At 38.2% G+C, this 15,033-nt stretch overlaps 1 protein-coding gene across 8 annotated transcripts in view; it reads right to left on the bottom strand.

The window, feature by feature from the left end:
• Positions 1-4,208: 4,208 nt before the first annotated feature.
• The window catches only part of FOXP1 (forkhead box P1), a 177,612-nt gene continuing 166,787 nt past the window's right edge, over positions 4,209-15,033 (bottom strand). For 6 of the 8 annotated variants that reach the window (XM_030802010.1, XM_030802009.1, XM_030802008.1 and 3 more), the window contains one exon: positions 4,209-8,841. In XM_030802010.1, the coding sequence (XP_030657870.1) occupies positions 8,697-8,841 (145 nt within the window). In that variant the 3' untranslated portion in view covers positions 4,209-8,696. The remainder of the gene's footprint in view (positions 8,842-15,033) is intronic. The other 2 variants (XM_030802006.1, XM_030802007.1) reach the window with 1 other exon arrangement.

The following is a 15,033-nucleotide window of genomic DNA, read 5'->3' as shown; positions in this document are numbered from 1 at the left end:
ATTGGAAGAAACCCTTTTCATCATTTAGTTAAGTGTCCTCAATTAACAGAGGAAGCTGAGGACCAAAGAGATGAAGGAACTTTGCTAAAGTCACCCAGTTTCTTTTGGTTAGGGCTGGAACTGGTAGCCTGGTATTTGGATTCTCTAGCGTTTGATTTCAGAGTGTGCTGGGCATGGTCTACTTCTAGGATCCCAGGATCCAAACACTGAATGGATCATGGATCTCCTGAAGGAAGGAGCTGTGCAGGGGTGGGAGGGACTGCTAGGCTGTGTTCTTGAGGTGAGTGTTTTTAGATGTGATGCATTTTGTGGGAAGGAAATCACTACTTTATGTATATGGCTTCTAAACCCTTCAGCCCAGCTGAATACTTAAAAAAATTATTTATGTTTTTTAGATTCAGGGGGGACATGTGCAGTTTTCTTACACAGCCAGCTGAATACTTCTAAAGAATTTAAATTTCTGGTCAGACAAATAATGCTCCAACCTGTTTGGCAGATATTTTTTTTTTCCTATCCATAGAGTCCTAAAGTAGCAAGCTTGATTTGAAAATAAATTATTAGTAAACATTTGAAAATGTGAAACAAATTATTCCCCAAACACTTAGCTCCTTCCTTCAAATACACACTTGAAAAATGCTAAGAATCTGTTCTGCGAGAATGCTTGAATCTCTCCCTAAATCATAACACGGGTAAACGTACTGAAATATTTTTACAATTTTATTAGAGGTTTTAATTCACTGCTTTATCTATCTCTGTTAGACTGCAAAATAGCTTTAAATATTCAAGTGGTAATTAATGAATCTTTTATGTTGCAAATCAAACATTTTTCATCTGTGCACTGGTGGAGTAGCAGCCAGGAAGGATTTAAAGAGTAATTGTTCCCCCTCTTCCCCACTGGTGACCAGCATCTACGTTACGTTTTGGGGAAAGTGGGCTTGTGTTCCCTGCCCAGTGGGACGAATGCTCAGTGTGGATGATGTCTGCTGTCTTTCGGGAGGTCAGGATTTCTTGACGTTTCTTGCCAGAGACATTCCTGACTAGATGGAAAGTCTTTGAATGTGGAATTTTTGCTTGAGTGCAAAATAATAAAAAGCATGTGTATGTTTGAAAAAAAAAAAAAGGATCAGCTTAATGGCAAAATAGCATTGGCTTACATTAATATTCTATTACAGTAAAAACTTCTGTTTAATAAATTTTCTCCAGACTTTTTTCCTCCAGAATCTCACGTATTTTTCTAAGTGGATGCCAACCTAAAGAAAGTACATATGATACATTTGATTTATGTTAAGTCAATAGTGTGCAAAAGCCATCTAAAATTGTAAGTGTAGAAATATAAACCCAAGGAAACACACATAGTACCCTATATTGAAAAGGGGAAAAAGGGTTAGCTTTTCAGGGGCTGAAATGCCTTGTAAATATTATTCTGTTTAGAAGATAGTTTTTAAATATGGCGTTTTATGTCAAATAGTAAGAAAGCAAGTCGGAAATTCTGCGATTTAGTTTAAAACCCAAAATCAAGCTGGTATTAAAGACTTCGCATAACAAAATAGTTTTCCTTTTCTGTCTCTGTCACTAATGAGAAATGAGCCAGTGAGAGCAGCCCTTGAGAACTTTTACAAAGGACTGACAAATTCTTGATTGGATGCCATATCGGCCACCCTGTGCTGTTCTATGGTCCTAATTAATACTGGGCTTGGTGACATTTATGTATCAGAGCAATAAGCTAAACAGGAAACAATTTATGTCACCTGAAGCTTTTTAACAAATCGATACAACTATTTGTAATTGCTTGTTTCACAAGATTAAAAGTGCTAAGGCCTGATCTTCGCCCACGGATTTGTGGTCAACATGACCTGTGCTTCCGTTGTTTAAAAAAAAAAAAAAAAAAAAAAAGAAAAAAAAGAGTTAGTGATCAGCACGGACTTCCATCAAGTAATCCATATTGCTAATATTTCTGGAATTTTAATGTAGTTACAATTTATAGCTGATCAAATGTGGTTACCTAAATTGCTGTTGCTAGTAGACAGTTTAACTGTCTTTATTAATTACAGTATAATTTAATGTTTGAGTACCGGCACTTGTGTTGGTCATTTTTACAGCTCCAGCAGTTATCTGCCTTATGACGAACTATTTTAGCATTTTCAATGGAAATTTGCTAATATGATGAGTGATAAAAATGTCACACGCTGGTAAATAATGATTATTGCTTTGGCTGAAATTAATTCTTGAAAGGCCGGTTACCTTCAAATTAACATTATAACTTGAAGCTTGTCTTTTTCCCTTCACAATATTTTCAATATAAACCAAAAAAAAAAAAAGGACCGTTGGTAATTTCAAATGTGTATACATATATTTTGGTATTAAGCATTGAATGTCATTTTACAATCAAAGTGGAAATAAGACAACATTGGGTTTTGTTATTTTAAAAAATAAAATACCGTTTAAAAATAAATATAAGTAGGTTATATCTAGAGATGGTTTTCTAATCCAAATATTGTCCCACAGTTAAAACCAGTGTTTTTGTATGTAACTTAATTTCCCTCCAATGTGAATTTTGTCTTAAACCCTTCATCAATTCCTTAAATGAAGGTTTGAGACACCCAACTTCACATTATTTGAATAAAGAATACTTTTATTTGATTCAACTACAATGAAGATGAAAGATAAATTGTGATTACTACCCTACACATAAATACGTAATATCATCAAACACAAAATCTAATAAGAAAGACTAATTATACTTTGTTTTTGTCTTTTTTAGGGGGGAGGGAGAGGTGGTTACTATTATGAAGCTGCCTGTGTTGGTGTGAAATTAGTCTTAAGAGTTTTATGTTCTTTATATAAAAGCGCCTATTTATAAGAAGAGCCAATATTTTGGGTTTGCTGCCTCGTTTATGAGAGTGACAAGCCTGAAATAAATATGTAAAAGAGTGTTCCTGCTTGAGAACAATTCCTGAAATATAAGTTAAAATGTAGTATGCCTCAACCAGCAAAATCTTTACTAACATATCGTCATACTTGGTTTAGGTCCTCCAGTTTATTAAAAGAAGTATCTGTACATTTTTTAATTTTACTAAATGTATATGCTGTAAGCAGTATTTAGGTTTAAGCCTGGTAATTAAAGGAATTTGAATTAACGCTAAGATTATAGTCTCAGTAGCCAGGTGAGAATTAAAGGTTCAAACGTTTTGCTAATTATGAGACTAAGGGGTTTCTAGATAGGGCATAATTGTTAATTCAAAGAGGACACTAGTTTGCAACTTAATAGCAAAATCTACTTGTTAAAAACACACACACAGACACACACACACACAACTTTCCTAATATGGGCTTTTCAAAACAATGCTGGGAAAGAATGTTCACTTGTATCCTCAGCATCGGTGGGTGCTTTGCAGAATAAAGACTGGGAGGTTAATTTTCAAGTCATCCTTTGCCCTGAATTATGTGCTCTGAATTATATACGTAATGGTTTTACGTTACCATGGTTTGGCCACTTAAAATACTGCTTTCATATTGGCAATTTAATTTTTATTGAAAGATGATGCTCAAATTAATCCCTAGAATATATACTATAGAGTAATATTAAAGAGACATAGCACATTTCCTAAATGCAGGCAATTATTTTTTTAAAATCTCAAAATTAAGATGGTTTTTCTGGAATATTTAGGTACTGAAGTTCTGTTTTCTTCAATGAATACAATTATCTAGCATACTTTTGATAGAATACTTTTATAAAATCATTTGTTCTAAGCATTTATCATTATATGCAAAAAGATTTCTTGATGAGAATATTATAGACGGTGCATATTTTTGACATTAGCATTTTATTTGGATGACTAATCTTGCAGATGTGAAATTTTAATGAATTATTCATGAAATTGCTTTCCTCTGAAATTTTAGTTTGCTCTTAATGCTAGTTATTAAACATTGTTTTTCTTTATAAAATTTGATGAAAAAAATTAGGGTGTGCTTCAAGAGAAAAGATAGCATCTCTTGCTTTTTTTTACTTCCCAATTCTCTAAGTGGATACTTTCACTTGGAAATCCTGAGGATAAGAGCTTCAGCCTTCCCTGATGATGAAAGCTTTCAGTTAAGATTGATTTTAATTCTGCATTGGAAGCAGCTGGTGATAAACCTAAGGCATATGCCTAACATACAATATCAGCAGGTCAGAAAGGGAAACAAACTTAGGCTGTGGCGACTTTTACTACCAGTGTGAACAACCAGCATTTTTATTGCATTTGAGAATGCTTATGTCAGTAATCAGTACTGACTACACAACATTTTTTTTATTGTCTGTATTCGCAGACATGGAATGATGGAATTACAGTTGATGTCAAGGAATGAGTTTCTTTTATGCCTTATCAAAACAAAACAAAACAAAAAAATTCTTGTTACTGGCAGCACATATACATGAAGCACCATGCTCACAGTCCGGACTGTATCATCTTCATCAAGGCTTATGGGTAGCAGAGATTGCATGAGCTACACTGGGCCCAAGAAATGCCTTCAGCATTGTAACTCTCATTCTCAGGATAAAGAAGCAAAACTGACTTTGAAGACATCCAGAATTTCAGGAGGCTATGTCATTAACCAAAAGGTACCAAAAAGATTCAAAATCTGAATAAGCACACTCTTCTTTGTGCCTTTGGAAATGGAGCTCAGCTGGAATGTGGAAAAGAGAGGAAATATTTTTTAACTCTATTTTTTTTCCATGAGGAAAAAAAAGCTAGTGATTTACAGCGTACCTTGGGTTAAGAATCCAAGGTTTTCTTTACTAGGTCTGACAGGATGCTGGGGATGGCGTCAGGGCTGTCCGAAGGTGGCAGGACTGGCGGTAACTCTTCATGTATGTACATAAGCCTTGATATTCCATTTTGCGGCTGGTCCAAGGTGGCAGCCTAACTCATCTTACAAGACAGACTCTACGGACAGGTAGGTTGGATCCTCATTCCTGACAGTGACACACGGGACTACCTCCCTAATGTATGCTTTTCTTTGAGAAAAAAAAGTAACAAATTTTCTTTACATCTTGGCACCTTGTAAAGTTTTTTTTTTTTTTATACAAAAGTTCAATAGTTTTGACACTCCCCATTGTTAATCACTACTTCACTGATAAACTTGGAAAAGTGTGACCCTGGAATTTCATCATGCAAAATATTTACTGCAGCAGGAGAAAACATTTTTTAAACAACATTTTTTTTTTCTTTTCAAATGTATGAACTTGTTTAAGATAGCCAGGAAGGCAGTGGTAGGATAAACACAAGGGACAGGAATGTATCAAAAAACAGATTAACACACACGCACACTCGCGCACACACACACACACACACACACACACAAAACCTGTACAAAATGCTCCAATCAATGAGAACAGAAAAAAGAATCTTCAACTATGTTACAATTTAAAAGCAGAAAAAAAAGTTAGGGAGTTTCTCCCTCCCACATGTCAGGAAATGTCATCCAATATTCTTAAAGCAAGGAGAACTAAATAAAATACATGTGCAGCATATTCTGCAATTCCATTACATACAGTAGTTTTTTTTCCAAAGCTATTTTTTTTTAGTATCGTTAATATAAAGCAGTTGCACAAAAAGCAAAGGTGTTTTGACAAACAGGTGTATGCATTTATTCCTTTTTAGGAACAATATCTAAAAAAAGAACCGCCCTCTGCCCTCCCCCAAAAAAGACAAAGATTCACACAGACACATCGGGATATATGTACAACATAATAAACCCCATTCTAAAGAAGCAACTGGGATAACCCCCAGGGGATACAGAATCGGAATTGTAAAAATCATAGTGAAATTTGCTTGCTGTAAAGCCTGAGAATTTTTTTTTCAGTTGGTTCTTCTGCAAGGCTGTGATACCTGCAAAGATATGTAAAATCTAATTTTTCTTTCTTTTTTTTTTTTTTGCTACAGTCTTTAGACTAAGCATGCAAGACATACGACTAAGTGCAACTGAGTGAAATGTTTTTTTTAAAATTTTAATCATTCCCTAAAGGTTTGAACTGAGGTATGCGTACTAACAGTTTCTCATGCTGTTATCTTTACTCATGTCTAGCTACACATGCTGAGAATGAACTAATCTACCAGATTTTTATCCTCTTTTGAATACCAAACTAACCAGCAACCACTCAGTTTAGAAGCACAGGGCCCCCTTCCCATGACCCTGTCTGGCTACTGCCTGCACATCATGAAGCTGCCTGGAAAAGTTTTTTTTTTTTTTTTTTTTTTTTTTTTTTTTTAAAGTCTTGCGTGACCACAGACTGCCCTTTATACAGAAAGCAGAGTGAAGCTTCAAAAGTAACTAACTGCCAGAGACGTTTTTGTACCAAGCTTATGAGTGGATGGGAGTGTTACTTTTCTTTAAATGAAAAATGCTGACCAAAGCCTAATCGGAAAAAAAGGAAAAAATAAAAACAAACTGAAGGATATATGCCAAGATAAACCAAAATTAATACAGTGATCACAGCACAGTTCTTCAACAAAAGTGGCATACAATCTAAAAATATCTTTTTTTCTAGAAATACTATTATGTGATCTAGTTCAATTAATGGAAGCTTTTCTGTTCTGACTCTAAACTGTCTCCTTTATTGGATACTCTAATTGCAGTGGCATACATTCATTTTTTTTGAGATGGGACTCCCTTCCTTCTGTAGCTCCTTTAATATTGTGTCCTATTTTTATCTGCAGTAGCCCCATAAAATCTCTTTTAAGAGAATGAGTTTTGGTCTCTGTAGAGGTACACAAAAAGAAAAAGGAAAAATAACTACGAGAAAAAAGTAACAACTTTGGTTCCATTATCTACTTGGTCTTCTAAATTTACGATGAAGGAGCAGTTCTCTTTCTCAGGTTGCAATAGCCTATCGCTTGTCATTTGCCTCTAAATTCTTTTGCCTCCTTTGATCAACAATAAGAGGATATTTGGCTTCATCAGATAAAGCATAAAACAGAGAACGTAATTTACCTTTGTGTAATATCTTTGGTAATTTTAGAAAAAAAGGTACAAAGAATATAAATTAAGCTTCGAAAGGCTCTCGAACTAAAAAAAAACTACAGTCCTATATAAATAAATGACAGGAAGGTGAGTGAGTGCAGAGTTGAAGTGTGTGGAGGGGTTCTAAGGACTGAGGTTGTACTGACCTGTAACCATCACATTCTGCATACCATGTTTGGGACCCCCCCAAAGCCCAGGGCCTACACGATATCTTCTGTGAGTTTTTGTGACACTGGGTTGGTGATATAATATTGCATAACAAACTGCAGTACCAAATTTGCATATTTGAAATTAACATTTTAGCATTTGCTGAACTCAGTCCTCATTAACTCCCTTAACAAGTTCAATCTGAAATCGAATTTGCATTCAAACAAACAGTTTAATGCCACCAAGTAGGTCTGAACTAATGTATAAACTCAGCGCCGCCGCCGCCACCCCTACTTTCAGGGCAGCTGCTCAGGGAAGCCGGGTTTTTTTGGCCGTTTTGCAAACAAAACCATCCCACACTGGTTATCGCAGAGCACCCAAGGCCCATGGCAACTTGGTTTCACAAGGGAGAGCCTTCCAAGGCCATATTGTCAGTCTAATTAGTATGAGCTTTTTTTTCAGTGCTGCCTATGTTTCCTTGTGCTGGTAGAATGTGGTGGCATTTATTAATGATGGTTGCTGCAAAAAAAAAAAAAAAATCCGAAACACCCCTCCCCCCAACCACCCTCAATACTGCTGCGTGGAATGAATCGGCATTGTTCCTAGAGTATGTCTCTCTCTCTTTTTTCTGTCATTCATTCTCTTTCTGGCAGGACGTCACGTCTGTGTGAGAGGGCCTTCATGTGTAGAGTGCAGCATTTGGGACCTTTTTGAAAAAGACCAAAACGGAATGTTTTCTGACTTTAGAGAAACGTGGTGATGTCTGAAGGAAGATGGAATGAGTGACAGAAAGCTACAAACGAGAAATGACATTCAGCTTTGTATAATAAAAACACCTATTAACATTCATCACAAGGTACAGAAAACTTTAAGCCTCCAAGAGGCCATCGGCCCAAATGGAGGCCTGAGGTCAGAACTTAAAATGGTATAGTAGAAGAAAAAAAAAAAAAAAGCAATACATTAAAAAGTTTGGGATAATTATTTTTTAACCCCTCCCCCCAATACACACACAAAGGCCTTCCCCATCCCAACTGGAAGCAAAAAAAAAAAAAAAAAAAAATGGAGTAAAGGCAGTGATAATCAACATGCAGTACTGTGCAAATAGGTCGTCCATTGGAATCCTTAAATTCTGGGCAAAGGCTTGGTCTGCAGCTTAGGTGCACAAGCTCCGTCGGGCGTCCTCAGTGTCCAACGTTGGCAGGACTGCAGTTCAAAGTCTGCTGCTAAAAGCGAATCAGTTTAGCAAATGTACAACACTGATGTTGACGGTTAAGAGAGGAGAATCCCAAGTACCAAACAAGTCCATCCAATGCACAGAGTACAAATTCCTTTTTTCAACAAAAAGTAGAAAAATCAAAAATACTCCCAAATGGGGTTCTTGATGGCACTAAGAGTTAACACATTTCAGAGTTGTCAAAACGTAGTGAAAATCCTCCAGACTGTACAACAAATGGAGAACAATTTCACTGCTAACTTTTGACGTGTTTTTTTTTTTTTTTTTTTTCCTTTTTCCAATCTTCATTCTCGGGGTTGGCCTGCCCCGATATTCACTCCATGTCCTCGTTTACTGGTTCATCTTCGTAATCTCTGTCATGGTCAAAATCTGGACTGTGGTTGGCTGTTGTCACTAAGGACAGGGGCCCTTCAGCTTCCTCTGGATCGAGGGGCTCTTCTTTGACGTGTACAGGATGCCTGGAAAAAATATGCAGAGGTTCAGTGAGGGTACTTCGCAGCCCACTGCAGCTCAGGTGCACTGAAAAGTCTGGGGCAACAGAAAAGCCGCACTCTAGAACTAGAATTCTGTCCAGTATTGTCGCCATTAGCCACATGTGGCTCTTTAAATTGAAATGAACGAAATCTTCCTACATTTAACATTCAGTTTCTGAGTTGTGCTAGCCGCTTTTGACATGTTCAAAGGCCCCACGTGACTAGCGGTTAATTCTGGCCAGCACAGAGACAGAGCATTTGCATCACTGCATAAAGTTCTGTTGGGTAGTGCTGCTCTGGATCACTCGTCTCTGGACAGGTGCGGGCCTTTCCTCTCTGGTGACATTTCTCATACTTTAACGCACGCTGCAGTCACCTGCGGGCCTTGTTGAAATGCAGTGTGTGATTCAGGTCTGGGGTGGGGCCTGAGACTCTGCATCTCTAACAAGCCCCCAGGTGATGCCACTGGTCCTAAAACCAGATAACAGGTCCCGTAGTGCTATCCTGGGTGGATGAATACCCATCTTCAAATGATTACATGAAATAAGAATCTGTAAGCCAACGGCAGTTTGTGGGGACCACGGAGCAGAGGAGGCTGGGCTAATCATGGCTTGCTGTGTGTTCTGCTTTGCTAGTTAACATGCAGAACCTGTGAAAGAACTCTCCAGAGTACGACCCCAAGCGAGGTTCTATCATTAATCAACTTCAAGCAAACACAGCAAAGAGACACCATGATACATGCTTGAAACTCCAAATTAATGCATATTTTTACAAACTGTCAATAAGGCAAGAAAAGCCCTGCCAGGAAACACAAACGGAGAGGAAAAGGCTCGCTCAACACAACAATATGATAAGAAAGCAGAGCCCCAATCAGAATAATAACGCTGTCAGCTGTAAACAAGGCAAAACATGAGGCCCGGCTGGTAGCAGCCACTGGGATGCGCGTGGTTGCGATGAGATCTGCCAACTTTCTCATTATGGACCAGCGCATGGTTCACCCGAAGGGGACCGGGGTGATCACACAAAACCACTCGGGTAACTATTGAGAAATGTTGTTCGTAAATCATATTTACAACTGATCCTTTGCAAATACAAATGACTTTCTGTTGCAGGGGCTTTTGATATGTAAAAGAACCATTCAAGTTAAAATGGTCCCATCTCTGGGACAGGCTGCAGAAGGGAAGATTTTTAAATTGACATTATCAAGTATTAGTAAATATGAGGTGGTAATGGGGATGGTTGGCTTCCTAAATAATTGATGCTGTATGCAAACCCCAAAGGCCCCTTGAACCATTTAAAAACAAACAGAGGAGTGCTTTGGACTGCCCTTGAAGACAGGAACCTTCAGAATCAATTGACTCTAAAGTTAGCACAGCCTAGAGAGCATTTGGCGGGGCTGGATGTTAGGTTTAAAAAAAATTTTTTTTTTTTTTTTTTTTCTGAGACGGAGCCTTGCTTTGTCGCCCAGGCTGGAGTGCAGTGCCGTGATCTCAGCTGACTGCAAGCTCCACCTCCCAGGTTTGCGCCACTCTCCTGCCTCAGCCTCCTGAGTAGCTGGGATTACAGGCGCCCGCCACGGCGCCCAGCTAATTTTTTGTGTGTTTTTAGTAGAGACGGGGTTTCACCGTTGTCTCGATCTCCTGACCTCGTGATCCACCCGCCTCGGCCTCCCAAAGTGCTGGGATTACAGGTGAGCCTCCCAAAGTGCTGGGATTACAGGTGAGCCACTGCGCCTGGCCGCTAAAAAAATAATTTCTTTATTCTTAAAAACTATTTGCAAAACAAAATATAGCAAAGTTGCATTACATTACATTTTATGTATGGCTCTCCATCATCTATTTTATTCATTTATTTATTTATTGAGACGTAGTCGTGCTCTGTCACCCAGGCTGGAGTGCAGTGGCAGGATCTCGGCTCACTGCAACCTCCACCTCCCAGGCTCAAGCAATTCTTCTGGCTCAGCCTCCCAAGTAGCTGAGATTATGAGATTACAGGGGCCCACCACCACACCTGGCTAATTTTTGTATTTTTAGTAAAGATGAGGTTTCACCATGTTGGTGAGGCTGGTCTTGAACTCCTGACCTCAAGTGATCCACCTGCCTTGGCCTCCCAAAGTGCTGGGATTACAGGCGTGAGACACCATGGCTGGCCGGATATTTTTATTTAAAAGAAACAGTTGTACATCAGTGCAAGGAAGGCTGCACGGGGAGTCACCCTCCCAGCAGTCTGTATTAAGCAGTACAGATGGGGAATTTTTTTTTGTTAATGGCTGTATTAGCGTTTCAGCAGTAAGAATTAGGACTGGCTGCATAATTTCGGAAGCCCAGTGAAAAATGACAATCTGGGGTCTCTGGCTCAAAAATTAAAATTTCCAGACAAAAATGGCATTAAAGCACGTACATGCCTGGCATGGTGTGTGTGTGCCTGTAGTCCAAGTTACTTGGGGGGCTAAGGTAGGATGATCACTTGAGCCGCGGAGTTCGAGTCCAGCCTGGGTGATACAGTAAGACCCCTATCTATCTCTAAATAAAAAGGTACTAAAAACACGTAAAATCAAGTGCAGTGTCCTTTTAGGCATGAGATCCTGTGTGACTGCATGTCACATACCTGTGAACCAGCTCTGCTAAGATACCCTACATTCTTTTAGGAAGAATTAGTTATACTGATGATTATTCCTTTAAAAAACACAAACCCTTAGTTAAGCCCAGTTTTCTTATTTTTGCCAATCTCCTTCCATTTGAGGTCATATTTTTAAATATTGTAAATTCAGCAGGAATGCTATTTTTTAAATTTTCCTAGCTTTACAATTTGTAATGTTTATGGCTAGATGAGATTCCACTGTGTTGACATATGTCAGTTTCTGAATACTAGGCATTTGAGGATCATCTTTTTCTCTTTTACTGTTTGTATAATACAATGACCACTTTTATCCATTAATCTTTCTACTCTACTTCTGTTGATTTACCTCCTTAGGATAAATTTCTAAGAATGGAATTGTTAGAGCAAAGGCCAAAACATCTTTATGGTTCCTATGATTTATTGTGATATTAACTTCCAAAGGAGCTATCAATTTAAACTCAATCTCATCAGCAGCAAGCATTATTTGTAAAAAATATTTTGTTGCTTAGCAGGTACAAGGTAAGCTCAGGTTACCTTAAATTGCGTTTCTCAGATTACTGACAATGGCGAACATTTCCTAATGTTTGTTTCAAACTTTCATTGTTGAGAACTGCAACTTTATGAATTACTGAAATTTATGTTTTAGCTATATGCTGATTGAGGTTCAAATGTTGTTTTCCAAATCAACACTTTCCTACTTCCTTAACTATCAGGTCTATCAATCTTTTCATGTTTATAACCCAGAATTGAATGACAGAAGAATGTAAGAATCATGTAAGACCTTGGGGAGGGGGAAGGAGGATGAGGACCCCTAGAAGAAATAGAACCATCTCCATCTTAATGAAGTTCTTGCTGTAGAATTTTAGACTTTGACCAATATTGTGCTAATCTTATCCAAAAAATCAGATACAGGTAAAGCCCCACAAAACACCGTTGACAACATCAGAGAATATTTCGTTTACCCAATTATCCTCATTTGATCATTACAGTGTATACATGTATCAAAATAACACATGTACCCCCAAAATATGTAGTTACGAAGTATCAATTTTCAAAGCTGTAGAAGTGAAAAAACAAATAAAAAAACAAAACACGTTTTCCCCCTAAATTGGTAGCCAAAATTCATGAGGATTATTTACTATCCAGAAGACACAGGTAATGATCCTGTCATGCCTGTAGGCTCGACTCCCAGTGCCTCATGCGGAGTGGGTCCCCAACAAATGTTAACTGGCTAGATGTACTGTGTGACCACCTGATGACACAACCAGGTTAGACAGTAAGATTTCGAAACTTCAGAGAAATGAAATCCAATTTCAGGACATTTCTTGGTACCGGCAGATACCCTTGGGGTGTGGCAAATGTGTAGCACAGGCACACGGTACTTCAAAGAATAAGAGAGGATGGGATTCCATGAAAGATACATTTGAGATGAGATGTGGACTCCTGAAGACACTACACTTCACATACACTCACCGTGTCTCCTAGAAGTTAGGGCTGGGTATGATGCACCTTCCTCTCCTTGCAGACACTGCGCCCACCCTTTCTCTCCAACTCCTACTTCCGAAAGGGCTACCGCGGAATAACTGTGTGCAAAACCACACATTTCCCTTCTCCTTACATCTGAGTAATTCCTTTGTTTAGCCACTCTGGGAACACAAGAGTTTTAAAATAAAGCTGACTGGTGTTTAAAGGCATTGTGTTCTGGGGGTGTTTGCACAGCATGGAGTATTTTGCTTTGTAGCTCCTTTAGTGCCTATCAGGATAAAAGTATAATGCCCTAAAGCCATAATTATGTGACCACTTTCTAGTGTTTGAAAGGAGGAACGAAACGTAGTGGTATCTGACTGTCACAGAAAGGGTAAGAATGAAGAGTTGTGTTTCAACACTCAATATTAGCTAGGCCGCCTTCCTAACAAGGTCCTTCAAGCCGTGCCGTAAAGTTTATGGCTTGATTTATTCCAATAGACTGGAACAGTTGAAAAACAATTTGCATCATAGCAGGGTAATGCATATTGGACAGGAATGGAAACTCTTGTCATTACAGAATTCCCTTAATGGAAATATGAGGTCAAAAAGAGTAACAGTCTATGACACGGATAGCAGGCGCAGGGAATCTGCTATTGACATATAATTACATTTAGCAAACAGCACAAACCTGTGAGATTTGAGCAACGCATTTTGACATTTTTGTGTAGGGTTTCTTGTAAAAAACAGTTGAAACCTTCATTTCATCATTGTGTAGGGTTTCTTGTAAAAAACAGTTGAAACCTTCATTTCATCAAAAATCACAAAGACTATTATAAAACATGGTTTGGGTAATACTGGGGTGAATTCAAATTTGTTAAACAAATTAACCCTACAGTGACTTTCTTTCATACAGCAACATCAGCATCACTCTCAACTGGTGCCTGTGGCTTGTATCCAAATTATCTTTTTGTTTTAGTGTTTCTTTATACACATCAGCATCACTCTCAACTGGTGCCTGTGGCTTGTATCCAAATTATCTTTTTGTTTTAGTGTTTCTTTATACTAATAGGAATATATGTCAACAAAAACTTGGAGTTTGTACAGATTATGAGAAATACTATCACTTCCATTCAGTAACTTCAGACATTTTTGTTCTAATGAGTATTTCTTGCAGCAGCTTATACCAATTTACGTTTGCTCTGAACTTCGTTAGTATCTAAGTAAATACTTCTGTCATGACAATGATTTAAGATGAATACAAATGTGATAACAGGAAAGTCGGAAACACTAAGTTGCTTTGGAAAGGATGAAATATAGCAGCATCAGTGTGGAAGATAAACACATTCTTAAAATGCTGTGAAGTAAATGCTAAGATCCTGTTCATATAAATTAAAAATGATTATTTCCATATCCAGAAAGAAAGGATAGTAAAGATCCTTTTTGAAGTGCTGTGGAGATGAAATTCAAATGCTAGAAAATCAAATTTCAGATTTCCCCGTGCCCTCCAATTTATGCTGGCAGATAACACTTTTTTCTTTGTCATTAGATGCCAATTCCATCTGCTCCTAATTGTTACAGGTCCTATTTTCCATTCCGAGCACTTAAATTATCTTAAAATAAGATGTTGGTCGGTAATTCAGAAGTAACGTGTAGACAAGCAGCCTATTCTAAGAACTGACAGTACCGCAAACACGAAATGGGTTAGTACCTTAAAGTGGGCAACAGTTTTGAAGAAACTCACTAAAAGGAAGAGACTGTCATTCCACAGCATCTCCTGCAAAGCCAATCATTTGGAATAATGTGGTTTCTTCGCTCTGTTTGAAAACGTTTCCTGGGAGAGAGGGGGTTATAGTCACACCAAGTTTTCTCCCATCACCCACTCAAAGCGGCATCACAGTCTCCTGGCCTCTGCCTTTCCTGTGGTTTGCAGTCCTGGTTCCATTCACATTCAGCATGGGCAACCATGGCGCATCACTTCGTTCAGTTATATGTGCGCTCGTTATACTGCCGTCTGCTGCTATAATGCTCCTATTAATTTTCCTTTTGATATTTTAAGAGCAATCCATAAATCATGCCGCCTTTCATTTGTGC

Source organism: Nomascus leucogenys, chromosome 21, assembly GCF_006542625.1.
Source record: "Nomascus leucogenys isolate Asia chromosome 21, Asia_NLE_v1, whole genome shotgun sequence".
NCBI classification, from domain to species: domain Eukaryota; kingdom Metazoa; phylum Chordata; class Mammalia; order Primates; family Hylobatidae; genus Nomascus; species Nomascus leucogenys.
The sequence above is the reverse complement of the archived record's forward strand: the minus strand, read 5'-3'. Positions and strand labels throughout refer to the sequence as shown.